Source organism: Camponotus vicinus, unplaced genomic scaffold (genome assembly GCF_025532165.1).
Source record: "Camponotus vicinus isolate PSW18456_S1 unplaced genomic scaffold, iyCamVici1.0 SCAF_3, whole genome shotgun sequence".
Taxonomy (NCBI): domain Eukaryota; kingdom Metazoa; phylum Arthropoda; class Insecta; order Hymenoptera; family Formicidae; genus Camponotus; species Camponotus vicinus.
The window spans coordinates 22,424,412-22,440,459 of record NW_028141967.1 but is presented as its reverse complement, the minus strand read 5'-3'; the positions used below and the strand labels follow the sequence as shown (position 1 = coordinate 22,440,459).

Genomic DNA, 16,048 nt, shown 5'->3' with positions numbered 1-16,048 from the left:
GCTGCACATAGGTCGAAATATTTTAAATTCGCGCAAGAGAGTATCTAATTTTTCAACAATTAAATCCTCCATTTTCTAAATATCCCATTCAAAGTTGTTGCGAAATAATAACTATATATATGACATCGCTTCGCCGTCATCTATGCGATATAAGAGATGGAAGGATTGCATGTCGCATCTCTGGATGTCAATGTCACTTCTGCGTCACGAAGATGTGCGCTGAGGATGCTGAACCATCAATTCGAAACGTGCACACGTGCATGCGTACGTGCGTGTACACGCGCTCGTTCGCGATCGGCAGGATCGCTTTGCCGTACCTGCCGATGCGCGCACCATTGGCTCGGCAGAAACGATCGAGAAGTGGGTCAACCGCTCGAATGTCTTGTTGTCCGCCGCGTTGCGTCTCGAGCGGAGAGCCGCTTTCTCTTCTCTCGCGCACTACGAGTCTTCCGTTGGAATTCTAACGTTCCGCGCCTCGTTTCTTTCTCTTTCTCTCTCTCCTCTATTTCGAAGCTCTTCTCGCGTTCGTCTTCGTGATGGCTTTTCATTTTTAATCACTTGCGTGATTTTGATGGTAATTGATCAAACTTTGATATACATGGTGAAACACACACATATATAGACGCTATGTTTCGATCGATTCAAGTAGAGCATTGATGACTGTTATTTAAAGTACACGGAGCACCAAAGTCACGGGTAATTAGGCTAATTGTAACGCCGCAACAACACCTGTTTATGTTGAAGTGCGGGAACATGTTGCACGCGCAGTTGGAGATTTGGAAGGCCGCTGTTGAGGAGTCACCGCGGAACACTCTGGCCGCTTCTTGGAGTCCTGCGGGAGTGGTCCAGTCTCCCAGCAGTGCCGTGGCATCGCCGACTATCGGAAATACGACAACGACGAGCAACCTCAAGGAATCCCCCTGCACTGTAGACTTCTCAGATGGTACGTTCTTTTTTCTTTTGGCTCGATTCTTACATCATTCAACGCTATTCATAAACAACGAAATAGGACGATTCGTCTCATCTTTTTCATATTCGCGCGAATCAAATGTGCCTTGGTGGCTCTGAAATACGATAAAAAAATAATTTTCCTCCTTCATCCCTTGCGTTTGTTTATTTCTTGCCTGCAGACGAGGACGAGGATTGCGCTTCCAGTCAGGGCGCGGGTGGAGGCAACGCGGGTGGCGGCAAGATGCGCAATGGTGGTAGCCACATCCACCTGTGGCAATTTTTGAAGGAACTACTGCAGAGTCCGGGCGTCCACGGCTCTTGCATACGTTGGCTAGATCGCGGCAAGGGAGTCTTCAAGATCGAAGACTCGGTGCGGGTGGCGCGGCTCTGGGGCAAGCGGAAGAACCGGCCCGCCATGAACTATGACAAGCTCAGCCGCAGCATCCGACAGTACTACAAGAAGGGCATCATGAAGAAGACGGAGCGCAGCCAGAGATTGGTGTACCAGTTTTGCCATCCCTACTGCCTGTGAGGAGTTCTCTTCCCACTCTTCTCCCTCCCCAAGAATCCTCTTTGAGCCCCCTTTTTCGCGCGCGCGCACCTGCGATCCTTCGGAGCGAGTGACTTCAGGAAGAGCCCAGCACGAGGAGATCGAAAGGTAAAAAATTTCGAGACGACGATCCGCCGTGCTCGATGTTATCCGTGACGATAACGCCGAGGCCACGACCGGGTCTGCTTAGTACGCCCGTTTTGGGCGACCACTTTCGCCTTACGTTTATTCCTCTCCTTTGTTCTTTTTCTTTTTTTCTTTCTTTCTCTCTGTTTCTTGCATTGTTTTTTCGAATTTTCCTTCTTCTTTCAATAATAATATATATAAGCATGTGCGATTTCTCTTTCTCTTCTCTTTCTCTTTCTCTTTCTCTTTCTCTTTCTCTTTCTCTCTATCGAATCGCTCCTGCGCTTCGATGAAGTTCTCTCATCGTGAAGCGAAGATGCGAGCGGGTAGAGATTCGCCAGAGAAAAGGGAAGAAATGACTCTTTTCTCTCTATTCTCATGATCGCTTGTCGGCACCAGTTGTCGGATGTCCTCGAATTGTCCGAGCAATGCGCACGATATATATATATTCGGGATATTCTGAGCGCGCGGAACTATTCGCTGCTGCTTCTGATATCCGTTCTCTCGACGGAAGTGACGAAACAAAGAGGGAACATTCTATTTTTTATACTAAACACTTTTTCTAACCGCTACAATCACCGTCCTTCCGTGCTCACGTCGCGACCGATATGTAAAAGTAGAAATCTATCAAAGAAATATCAAATCTTTGAAATATAATCGCCTGATCGAATATTAATCGCTTGATAATGTCATTTTAATCGACATTTTTACAATTTTATAATCTGCCGGCACGCGCGAAGTTCGCGAAAATATTTTTATCATCTAAGAAGGTATTTATTAAGTCGTCGAGAGCGTGCCTTAGACACGTGCCGTGGGCATCGCGAAGGATGGGAATTTCGCTCGATCGAAATCGCGCCCGTAGATCATCGATCGAGAGCTTGCCGTTCGAGAGAATAATTAATCGGCGATCGTGTTACGCTCGAGGCGTCCTAGACGCAACGACTGGTGCTGGTGATTTTGGTCCCATATATCTATGATATATTAAATGCTGTATGTTCCATGAACGATTAGGCTTTAAGATGACTTATTATTAGCTACGTAAGTGTATCGGGGCTCACGTGAGCCATCCTTAAGTTACTCGAAGAGATTCATCTATCTTCTTTCTTTCATATTTTCCTCTCTTTACGCGTCATTATGACGTCGACATCGCGTCCATTTCTTGTGCTTGTAGTTTGTATGAGCCTTTCTCGCGCATTGTATTTTATGCAGCTTTTCTTAAGGCGTATTATTTTCTTTTATTATTAACGCATTTTTTCATTTCTATCGCACAAATTGTCAGAATAATATCCATTCGCATAATTAATTTATATTTTTCTCTGTTGCTTTCCTTAAGAAAGCACTATATCTTTATATTTGAATGAATGACTCTTTCGAAAGAAAATATTTTAGCAAGCTCGTTATTGCAATTTCAAATATGTTATTTTATGCATATAAGATACGATTAACATGATTAATCTCGCGAATTTTTCAACGTAGTTAAGCATAGGACTCATACTAACGTGTTCACGTTTGCTCACCGATCGGTTGTACATATAGATGTTATGGCATAATCATTTTATTCGTTTTATCTATTTATATCCGAGTCTATATTTTAGATAAGATATATAACATAGAGATGTATAATAATTTTATTGGGAAGTTCTTTAGCAATTGACATCAACTTCATCTTGTCAATTTGCTTATGCGAATTTAATGTCACGGGGACTACGCGGCCGTTTCTCGACCGTACAAGGGTGCAATTAATGAAGAGTGCAATTATATCCGTGCATTCATTACTTCATCGGACTTGAATTATTCTCAGCTCACTATGACGCTATTATTTAGAATTGTGATGAGTAGAAGAAAAATAAGAATGAAAATGATTTTATTAAATTTTGAAATATTAAAAGGAATGAAATTAAAATTTATTTTTTTATAAAGTATCGATATTGCCAAGTTTCACCCTATCATTGCAGTTAAAAATTCTTTATTTTTTCATCCGCTTAATGACAAGACTGCTAATTTTATTTACGTATTTATTGAGACGAATTAACATTTTTCGAGTAATAATTCTTTATTAATGGCGTTTGGGCTGCTGAAAGATTCGACTCGAACTTGTTTCGAATGCAGAAACTGAAGCCAAAGAACACATGGCGAGGTGAAACGAGCGAATGCCAGGTAGTTCTATCGAGGAAATGGATTTACTCGCGTAATTAGATCGTAAAGCGCGCTTCCACGGCTGTTAGATTTCTACGACACGTGCATTATTTTTTTTTATGTGGCCTGGCATGGAACGCTCGTCAAATTGGAAGTAGACCGAGGCGGGACCTCAAAACTCGACTGTAATAAATTGTGTGTGAAATTGAAAAAATATTTCAAATGTTAATCGATGTTTATAAATTAACTCATTATTTCTTTCAATTTTTCGTCGAAAAGTGTAACAGTCTTAATATTTCATTTTTACTTCAACAAGAATCATTATACCAATTTTTCATCTTACTTTATATAAAATTATTAATTAACATAAACAACATAAAAAAATTTTTTATGAAACTCTCTTGCTGAAACAACACAAGTTTTAAAGTCGCTAAAAATTTACATTTACATGTTGAGAGTCACCTGCATCCCATTTCGTGCCAGGCTCCACCATATATATACTGTATATTTTATAAGTTTAACGGTAGTTGGCTTTTCAATTTCGCGATAAAACCCGAAGGCGGGGAAGATTTATCCCCCAAAGATTAATCCCGGTATAACTACAATAATAGAAAGGAACGAAATTGAAGGGCGCGGTTAATTTTGCACAGTCAGGTAAAGAAACGGGAAATCATAAAATTGGACGAAATAACAGTGTAAATAACATCGAATAGATCCCAATCGCGCGCAATGTGGTTGCACAGCGCAGCTCTTGTTATGTATATTTATGTAATCAATTATTTATTAAATTAATACCTCTTAAAATAAAATTGTATAAGATAAGAAAATTACGTTAAGAAGAAACAATTTTTTTCTTTGATTAACATATGTGAGAATGAAAAATAATTATTTGTCCATTGCAAAGAGCAATAAAACGAATATTATTTTTGTACAGAATGTTTGTTAATAGACTTATATTTTATGTAAAATTAAAAAGATTTTTTAACAAAATTATTAGTCGGACATCAATATTGAGAAAACACACACATATACATGAACGATTTAAAAAGAAAAAATTTATTGAATTAAATCACAAGATTGAAATACCTAAGAAAACTTTATTTCTTAAATAATTATACAACAGCAAGTTTTATTTTAATTTCAAATTTTATTATAAACAAAGATAATATTTTTATTGGGCAGGAAAAAATATCTTGCTCATCATTTACGTCCATTATCAAACATTTTGCATGAAGAAAATATGTATAAAGAATGAAATATTGATATTGGAATTTATTAGAAATTATCGATATGTAATTATATGTAATTAACTTATCTCGTTAAGAAAAAAATATGGCAAATTGAGAGAAAATTGTGCTTCCATTATCCCAGTAATCTTTAACAATCAGAACATATATATCTATATACGCGCATTTAAATGTACATATTTGCGACTAACGAATAATATAGCATATATATATATATGTTTTTATAATAATTGTATAGTTTAGGCGTTATACTGGTTTTATATGATCAGAGATTTAATTAGCATTAAGCGTTGATTTCCTTAACGGCGGTCTTGCTACAAGTAAAGACATTGTTATATACATATGCATATATTATATATATATATATTTATATACTCATGTTTCGACTGTTGTAATGAGATTAAGTTGGGTACAGCGTATCGCGCATGAGAATAATCGTAGATCAAAGCTCTTCTCAAAGCATGTGTATTAATGACATTCAAAAATCTTGGCTGAAGACATATGTAGATTTAACACGTCGATTATAAAACACGTGGGATGAGCTTTGATAAGAGCAATAATTTTAATAATAATAATAATGTTAATTATTAATATATACACATATATATATATTTTCTTACGTCGATATTTTTCATGCTGCCGACATTCGGAGCGAGTTACTAACACACGAAACAAACAGAAATAAAAAGAAATAAAAATTTCGTATACATTTCGCGAGATTATTATTTTATTCTCTTCCATTTGACTTCCTTTCTCTTGGAATTCGCGTTGTATCATCCAGAATTCCCCGGAAACTTTGGTTACGCCAACGCTGAAATAACGGAACGCATTTTTTGAACGTATCGCAAATCGTGCCCAGAAGAAACGAAAGCGATGAAGTGAAAGTCTTAGTTGAATTTCTAATCATCACCGATGGCGATTAGATTTGTGCCGATCATCAAATCTCCAAATTTCGCACAACTATTATTCTTCAGCGATAAAAATTATTTTAAAGAAAAAAATATCATATTTAAACGCTAACAAGCTTATAAAAAGTACTTGTTTTCCATGTATATTTAAATACATATTGATACATTTTTTTGAAATATTAATATTAATAAATTTAATATTAATATTTTTTGATTTTATGTGCATATAAAAAATTGCTTCTTGATATTTTTGCGGAATTGATAACGGAGTTACCTAGCATCGCGAAAAATGTAACGGGTGAAAATACCAACTAAGATATTAATTTCTTTGGTGCATGATCCTTTTATCCGCGAGCGACTCGCGCGTACGAGACTTTATCGATTACTCGCCGATAGCTACGATGGGGGAGTATTTGCTCTCGAGAGTTCTCCTCAGGGGCAATCCAGCCGGCGAACTATGGGCATTCTAATTTCAGAATCGACGTCTTGCGGTTCAAGGAAAGGAAGAAAAGAACCTCGGCGAAGAGGGAAGGCGAGAATCTTGCCGCCATAAAGATTCGTATCGCTCTGGAAACGTCGAGGAAGAGCACGAGAAGGCGGTCTTTCTCTCTCTCTTTTTCTCTCATCTCACCCTCGGCACGAGTGGGCGTCCCTTTTCGAGATTTACGACAATTTAATCGCGCAATTAATCTAACACCTTGTTGCAACAACACCTCGCCGAGCGGCGGCGGGGAAATAAAAATCGCGAAGAGGGTGGAGTGAGTCCCGCTTCGATCTATCGCGGTGGATATCGCTCGGGTCGATGCGAGGTTTAACCACGGTGTTAAAGAGGATTAACGCGGCGGTAGGGGGCGGGGGCGCAAAGGGCGAGAAAAGCGATATACGAAGTCTTATAGCGAAGCAGCAACCACAAGCGGCCGCGGAGAGTTGCGTATCGTTATAGACGCGATAAATGAGTCCCCCGGATTTTTACTGGACCGTCATATTGTTTCGCGATCGCTGGTGAAGACTCGAAGAACGGCATAATTCAACAGAGAACGCGGGTTTCTCCCCGTTTAGATGCGAAAACCGGCGACCAGTATCGGCGTCACGATTCCTCCTTTCGTATACGAGCAGTATCCTTATCAACGTGCACGATATAACGGTGTGCGATTATAAAGATGATAGGCTGTCAGTAGAAAACGCGAGTCAAATGAAACCATTAACGCGAGGAAAAATTCACAATGCATTTAAAATAAAATTGTTAAATTTATGGCGGTTGTTATAGCTAAAGTTGCATAAAAAATTATAAAAATATAATCATGCAAGTTTTTGTAAAACATGAATACATGTATATGTGTTAATATATTAACTTTATATGAAATGTAACTTCGAGGAATTTTATGGTATCGACAATCTCTCTGATATTAGATTATACAACAATCTTATTTTCGAAAGATTGTAAATTTACATAATTTATACATGATAAAAAATAAAATATATAAAAGTGCTCTTTATACATACATAAATTAATCGCGATCTTTTTTAAGTCTAAATTCCACTCGCATAATCATCGAGAGAGAGAGAGAGAGAGAGCGCCGGAGTATAAATTTTCCTTAAGATTCTCCCGGCTGTTGTTCTCGGCGACGAGGACACCCCCGCAAACGAGCGCGCGGACGCGTGCGCGTTCACGCTCGCTCTGTCTGTACGACCAAGGACAACAACATTCTCCGCAAAACTAATTGCCAGGTAAATATATACGAACAACGAGCGCCAGTGCGCGCGCGTTTACGGACGACACGACGGGGGCCCCGCGGGGCCCCCGTTGTCTATACATTGGAATTTATTGCGCTTACCTGGCGCAGCGATAGCGGGAGAGAAGAGGGGGTCCACACGGGTGGGGGAGGGGGAGGAGAGAAAGAGCAAGCTCTCGTACGAGAGCGTAATTTATGCTCTCATTATGCAACAACCGAGATTCATTACGAGCGACACGCGTTGTCTCGCTTCGGAGATCGATCTACGAAGGACGATCTCGCTGAGCGTTAAGATATTGAGGCAACTAGAAAAAGAGAGAGAGAGAGAGAGAGAGAGAGAGAGAGAAAGAGAGATTGGGCACTTCTCGATGCACTTTGGGGATCAAATAGCGAGATATTCCGCGCGCGAGATTGCGTATTGATTCGTTGCAATTTTTATTTTGGAAACAAGTCCCGACTTATATCCCGAGTCTGTTCTTCAAGATGTGAGTCTCGAAAACGTTCGCAAGTCAAGTCTGTTTTTTTTCTTCCATGATGTACGATTATTTGATGCGATTGGTGAACTTTGTAAGATGTTCATAAATGCGGGGAATAATAATTTAGGAGTCGATGCAATCGTGCATATAGATTCTCTCGTTTTTTAAAAACTCATAAGTATCCTGCATTCTAAACAGTAACTTATGATGTAGAGACTTTTTTATGAAAAAAGATATGTGTGCGTCACATGTGTAATCATTAGGAAAGATAAAATTTTCTATCAAATGATCGATCGCGTGCAAAAATCGAGAAAATAATGAATTTTTCCCTTCTCTTAAGGCCCGGTTGCGCCACCATTATTTTAGCTTTAAGCGAAACTTAAATATATGTCTGTTTTTATTTATTTAGAAAGAAAGATAGAGATAGACATATATTTAAGTCTCGTTTAAAGCTAAAATAACATTGGTGCAACCGGGCCTAAATCATCTAAGGGGAACTCTATCTATTCCTTCTTTACTTATTAGAATTTTAAAAAAGAATGTTTTTTATTTTAAAGCCCTCGAGCCTCTTGACCCGGTCCATCGCAACGCACAAGGGGGGAACAAAGGGGGGGGGGGCAGGCTAACAAAGGGGGCTCGCAGGGGGTGGCACTCCGCCCAGACGCGATGCGTCTCGTCTCGCGCTTTCCGTTGCATCGCGGAAACTATCGGTCACTGTAGCGGGCCTGTAATCTCGGGGGCCCGTAACCGCTCCTCGCGGCCGGCGACAAAAAACCGGCAGAGAATGAAATACGGATTACAGTGGTTGGCCGGGACCGGATAATGGCGGATAATGATGACCTCGGCCGGTGCCTTGGCTACCACCCGCCCGTCCGCCCGTTGGATCACATATTTTCCCCTTTTCTCTTTCCTCCCCTGCCCCGTCACGCTCGCCCATTTATGCGCTTTATCGCGTATCGGGATTTCCATACAAAGTTGCGCCCGACGCTAGAGTCGTAACGGCGGGGTCCGCGGCGTGCACTCGCTGCGTTTCTCACGCGCCTCGTTCGTCGTTGCGCTTCAGAGTGCATCGACCTGCATTCAACATTAGAAAGAAGAAAATCGAGGAATGTCTGCAGACATCGTCTTCAAAATCTCTCGCGTTCTTAAGTTTATTTTTTAGATTTATAATTCGGGACAAAATTATAAAGCAATTAATCATACTATATTATTGCATACCCCATAGTAGAGCTCCTCTGGAACTTGTGACAGAAATTCAAGACTGAAAATTATAATTTTATTTATAATTTCACATATCGCATTCTAATATATATCTGTATAGATATTTTATACCTATATGTATGTATATTTCATGATATATTTCTTTACACGTTTTTTGTATTACTCATAAAATTATATTTAAATAGAAAAAATTCTACCTTAAATTTTATTATTATATAAATCATTTACTTAGGACTTCGAAATAAGGCTATAAAAACATTTGAAGAATACACGCACGAATGAAGTATACATTTTAAGAATTTACGTATAATTTATTTAAATTTGCCGTATAGAAAATGATAAATGGAATGCTGTCGCGAAATATCTAAATCTCAATTTATTCAACTTATCAGATCTTAATAATAGAATGATGAAACGATACTAACGGAATCTTGTTGAGCAATCTTGCGACGGTTTCTAGTCAACTGAAATATCAAAGCAGCGAGAGCCTTCAAGGCTATAAGTTTCGTTTCGCAAAATGACACTTATGGTCGACGCTTCGATTAATGCACCTCGAGTATGCTTACATGTACAGATATCGACATGACGGCCTCGTTGCCGTCCGAGCAACGGCCAACGTCAATTCAATCGATGAAATAAATCAGGCATCGATCGCGAAAGCGGATCCCGACTTGCAGGTGGAATTAATGCACGGAGATTTCCGATATATCGAGACCGCGAGAATAAATCAGTCGCTATATGGGAGAATGCGATTCGCGCGCGAGAGGAGCGCGAAAGTGCGAAGGACCGACAGAATCAGCCGCCGGGTAAATTAATCTGCGCGTAAAATATATTACGTGGACGCAGAAATTTGACTAGCATTATACAATCGGGAATAAGAGATGATTTTGAATAGCTTCTCTTCGCTCGATTAGAACTTTAAGAGGAGTCTAGGAAAATATAAAAAAATGTATTTTTAAATCTTAACACTTGTCATTTTTTTGTGATTTGCGATGGAATTTTTAAAAAATTTATTTCTCATAAAACTAGACAAATTTGAAAGTGTATCTCTTGGAAATTAAAACCTATTAGAAACCTATTAGAAACTGTATCTTTCGAAAAATTTTGATTTAAAAAAATAGAAATAAGAAAAGAATAAAGAAAAAAATGGAAATTCAAGAAAAATCACTGAAAATAATAAAAGTTTTCATCACTGAAAATAATAAAAGTGTAAAGATAAAAAATATTTTTTTATTATAGAGAGATAATTTATCGAGATTTATCTTAACTGTATAAGTGCGCATGATTATTTAGAATGTCATTATTGTCTTTTCATATATTTTTTGCAATTTTTCATATTGAATTTATTAAAAATTTATGAAAAAAATGTATTTGAAAATATAAATATTATTCTTCCATTTATTTAAATAAAATTTTACACATGTATATAAAGTATTCTATTTTTTGATTCGCTAGAGAATATAATTTTATAATACATGTGTAGAGAAGATAACGCGTTTCTTTAAAAATGTTGTGCAACAAATTTGCAACTAAAATTTGGTGAATTAACGACAGTTCTATTCGATTCTCATATATTGCTGCGATAGAAAAGTCATCTGTAAAATAAATCGGCGAACGAGGTGTCAACGGTCACCTCGAGTAACGTGCGCGAACGCGAACATAAATCCAAATTAGCAACAACATCGGTTTCCTCCTTTCTCCTCCTCTTTATCGAGAATGACAATAAATCGTGATGCGAAACTATCAGATCGATCGCTCGAATACTATTGATTCCCATTTCGAAGCGATGCCTTTCGCCAAGAATATAACACTTGAAATCATTTCAAGAAAAAAAATCGAATCTTATAGTATATCGTTACGTTAAATAGTATACGAAATTAGATGTAAGATATACGAGGATCGAAATTTTTTTCTAAAAATTAGTCGCAAAAATCCTAAAATTCTTAATTTGTCGTTTAACGTTAATTAGCGTTAAAGCTAATTTTAACGATAATCTGTGTCGATGCTACATCCATCTACAAATTGCATCGTGATACTGACAATGAGAGTTCTTTCTGATAAAGTAGTACGAAATCAGATTGTACAGCATCAAGAGCTATATCTATAAGAGAGAGAGAGAGAGAGAGAGAGAGAGAGAGAGAGAGAGAGAGAGAGAGAGTTGTACATTCTCGAAAAATAAAATGATCCTTTTTAAATAAAATAATAAAACTTATTTCTCATAATGTTTTAATAATTTTTATTTAATCTTTTTTCTCTTTTCTAACTTTTTCTCTAACTTTAAATTAAATTTTAAATATTGTATATATATTCTATATAAAAAAGATTTTAATAATATTATATATTTATATTAAAAAAATGAAATATATCCTGAAATAAAAAAAATAACGTTAGCATACAGCGGATTTTTCATGCGAATATCCATAAGATTATCTTTAACCTCGAGTACCTCTTGTCGGTAATTTCACGAAGAAAACAGGAATGACCGTTCTTTGGTAACGCATTGCCGCTTATCAATCGTTTTCTATTTCGCTAGATAGCTCTTGCAGTTCGGATTGATGAAACTCGACATTATTTTCAGGACAGAGAAAATAATATCCTTTGTTGAAAATTTTCTTTTCTGGAATATTAAATAAATATTTAAATTCAGTTTTTTTAGTGTAATTTGACTATATATTTTATCTTTGACCTGACAATTTTCAATCTTAATTTTATACTATTATTTATCGTGATACGCGACTTATTGTTAGTTCTCTATTTCCATATTTAATTTTGCGCATATAAATTATAATATATAATCCTATATTATTTGATACAGGAATTAAAAGCTTTTTAAGTGTATTTTATTGTGTTTTTATTTTCTTGTATGAACATAAATATTTCCTATGTTTGATATATAAAAGCTTTTTAATTGTGTTTTTATTATTATTATTTTACATATAATTCTGGCGAAAACTGTATATTTTTTTAGTTAAAATGTATTTTAAAATATACATGACTGTAAAGTTACACTGTTGAAAAGCTTTCATTGTTTTTTAAAATTATTTATTGTATTTGTTTGATATATTTATTGCATTAATATACCTTGTACGTAGTATTAACAAACTTACTCACAATCGAAGTTTAAAAAAATGGTTACATAAAATATAGAAATTCTCAAATTACAAAATTTAAAAAAGAATACAGCTGAACAAAGTAAAGTTATATCCATACAAAAGTTCGTTGAATAAACATAAGATGTTTTCTAGTGCTTCATATTGCTACTTTTCTATTTTAATAATTACAGATATTTAATGAAGATTTAATTAGATATTTAATAAAGATTATTACCAATTATAAAAAAATCTATGTTTATTTGAATTTTTAATATATTCTGAACGATGTGTGAACGAGTTTTATTTTATGATAATATATGATAATTATTATAATATAATTGATTTTAATACTTCATTTATCACTATTTTTAGATATTGTTAAGAGATTAACTAACTTTCGTTGCATTATGCTAATATTTTAAGCAATCGAGGAGAAATGACGCGCGTTGCGAATTAAAGCAACCCTGGTTTGCGATATTGCGTGTACCTTACCTTGTCCGGTGTTGGTGTGTGTAAGTTTTGTGTAAGTAACTTCTGTACACCTGTAGAGTTGGTCGACCAGTAGCCAGGAGAGACGTAATCGACGTTCTCTCCAATGACGCGTAATGATTCAGAGCCATGAGGACGATTGTGAATCATATTTCTGCGACCTGAAAATCTTTTTTAACGAAGGTCACACTCAATCTAACGCGTCATTGCCGCTTGTGTGTGTGTGTGTGAGTGCTTATATAGGTACTTTTGATACTGAGTCACGTATATTTTTAACGCGATCGTATACGCATATTTCTCTTTTTTTATAGAACAATAAAAATTGCGATTTTTATGATAGACATAAATGATAAATGTTTCGAAATGTTTCCTTTCAAAGAGTGTGGTTTTTTACACTTTTAGTAGTAAAAGCAATTATTCTTTTATCTTAATATTATCTCGTGTTAATCTCGTGTTTTGATTTATTATATGAAAATAATGAACGTGAAATCTCAACAGTATCTCAATATTAACTGTGCATGGAAAATAATTTTTCCCCAAAGTATATCACGTGATTTATATATATCATTTCGTAATTCAGTAATAATCCTGCTAAAAAAGTTTCATATGGATGAAATAGGAAAAGTTACTTGAGTATAAAAGCAAGATTTATCTTTTTAGATACTAATCGATTTTCTATACGAAACAAAGGGAATTTTTAATTAAAGTTTATATAGAAAGAAACTTCGAATAAAATTTAATATCGTTAGTCAGTTTTTCTCTGCTACGAGTCAAAACTTGACTTGTACATTTTTTTTCGACACTATGTTGTTATTATTGAAAAGAAAATATTTCAATGCAACAATATTATTTTTCCGTTCGTTTTATTCTAAATTTCTTTCTATTCTGCTTTTCTACACTTTTTTCCTACCGGTGTCCGAAATATAAAATACGAAATTGCAGTTAATCCAAGAAATGCTCCTAAGGCGCAATACATTTAGCTCTAATTATTACGAACCAACGTTTAACTTATCCGATAGTATCTGAGGGTTAATTATTTTCGTGCCGAGCTTGAGCTCATCGCGTTGCTCGTTTAACTTTATTTCGCAAAATTGGCCGTTCGCGTTTACACTCGCAATTCGTCTACGAGCAGGAATTGAACGAGCAATAAATAACGAAGTACTAAATTATTCTTATTCGAAAAAACAGTTCTTAGATCCTAGGGATGATTAAAGCACCCAGGAGAAACTTCAATATATTTTTATTTCGATTTTTCGTCGTAATATCTGCTTCTCCTTCCATTATCCTTACATTCACTTTCTCCTTCCATTTCTTTTACATTCATTATTTTAAATTCATCGTGTAAAATGCGTTTTTGAGTAAAATAAAAATAAATCTATTTACATCCGTGGCATTTTGCGTCGACGCGTGCTACGCGACGTTTTACGTGTGTCAAGCCCGCGGCGTCGCGACGCGTCGACCGGTTACTCACCGCGGGCGACGCTCCATCGATCGTGTCGGCCGCGAGGGACTGCAGGGGTCGAGAAAGAGAGCGAGGGAGACGAGACTCTGCAGGGGTGCGATAGAATCCCCTCCCCCGTCTCTTTCCCGGCGGCGGTGTTTGCCCCTACGAAGCGCGTCCACGAGGGTGGGTATACTTGCCGGCGAAATAAAGGAGTCGCCGGTAACGCGCGAGATAAGAAATTAAACGTACGCGTAGGTGGAAAAAAGAAAGAAAGAGAGAGAGAGAGAGAAGGGAGAAGGGAGGGACAAAGTGGGAGAGAGGAATCTAGCAAATGAAAATGGAGCTATTTTTAATCCTTCACCTAGAATATGAATACCGTTCGCATGTTCAGATTTAATGATTAATTCATTTAATCACATTCTATATAATTAATGCGTTTGGGATCAGCGTACAGTGAAAAAAATATCCATGAACAGGAAATTGCCTCCCCCTGTATGATTCGCTTTTGTTTCGATATTATTCTCTCTGGAGATTAATGTTCCATCCATTTATAAAATAGATAATATTATTCTAATATTAATATTTATTATTATATAATTGCTTTTAAATGTGCAATTGTTGTGATCTCTCTCTCTCTCTCTCTCTCTCTCTCTCTCTCTCAATCTATTATGTATAAAATAAAATTTGAAATATATATATGTGATGTTTGTTAGCGCAAAAGAGTTAAATAATTTGTTTAAAAAGGATAAACTTTTGAAAATGTAATGTATATTTGTATTAAATATACAATTTTTTCAGTAAGTGAATATATAACGATTACAAACATTATTTATAACATTTTAGATAAAAAAATTTAAATAGAAAGATAGCACGAGTTAAATAAAAAATTATAAAAAGATTTTTGTGGAAAATATATCGGCACATATATCTTCTATAATTTTACACGTACCTGACTAAACATTTACGTAGTGATGGAACAGTTTTAGAGTAGCAATTCGATTAATTCGTCGACGTGGAAATCTTTTTTACGAGGCTCGACTTATACGTAGTAAATTGGAACGCCTCGGAAATACAGATAGATCGCTACGAAGGAACGAAGCTCGATTGGAAAAGTTTTGCGCTTTCAGTCGTAATGTAAAGATATAGTTATGTACTTACTTTCTAGTTTATCCCCTTCGGTTCATGATCGAAGAAGAGCTTCCTTCGCCCCTCCAAAGCTTATGGACACTCATCAAATGAGACAAAGACGCAAGTTCAGTCAAACAAAGTTCACTTTTTTACGCTTATATTCTTCCTTCTATTGAATGAGCATATGTGTTTCATTATTTTATTTAAAATACAAAAAATGTAACAAAATTTATAAAACGAATAAAATTCTACATGTTAGAAAAATATTTATCATTTAAATTTTTACATTTTACTATAAAAAGTACAAAATAAATTGAGTATTTACAAAATAGACAATTCATCAAAAAGTTTAATGTATTGAGAAATTTAATTTCTTTCTGGTAAACTTATAATCATATAATTGTATATTAATAAAATAAAACACTGTATAGCGCGTAAAAGTATTAATATTAATATATTAATTATAAAGAGAAAGCATATTACATCAGTATTCTAATTATGATTCATTAAAATTGATAGTAGACATATTTGCTTGCCAAATGTTTCA

The 16,048-nt window shown here is 35.9% G+C and overlaps 1 protein-coding gene and 1 long non-coding RNA gene across 3 annotated transcripts in view; one reads left to right on the top strand and one right to left on the bottom strand.

Annotated features, from left to right (window-relative positions):
• Ets98b (DNA-binding protein Ets98B) overlaps nucleotides 1-5,719 on the top strand; it is a 47,220-nt gene extending 41,501 nt beyond the window's left edge. For both annotated transcript variants that reach the window (XM_083094513.1, XM_083094512.1), the window contains 2 exons: nucleotides 745-943; nucleotides 1,131-5,719. In XM_083094513.1, the coding sequence (XP_082950639.1) occupies nucleotides 745-943; nucleotides 1,131-1,483 (552 nt within the window). In that variant the 3' untranslated portion in view covers nucleotides 1,484-5,719. The remainder of the gene's footprint in view (nucleotides 1-744; nucleotides 944-1,130) is intronic.
• Nucleotides 5,632-9,360, bottom strand: LOC145968769 (uncharacterized). Its single transcript, XR_014437845.1, has 3 exons — nucleotides 9,346-9,360; nucleotides 9,099-9,201; nucleotides 5,632-5,821 (listed from the first exon to the last, which is right to left on the bottom strand). It is a non-coding gene; the product is annotated as an uncharacterized LOC145968769 (long non-coding RNA).
• Between the last annotated feature and the right edge of the window lie 6,688 nt (nucleotides 9,361-16,048).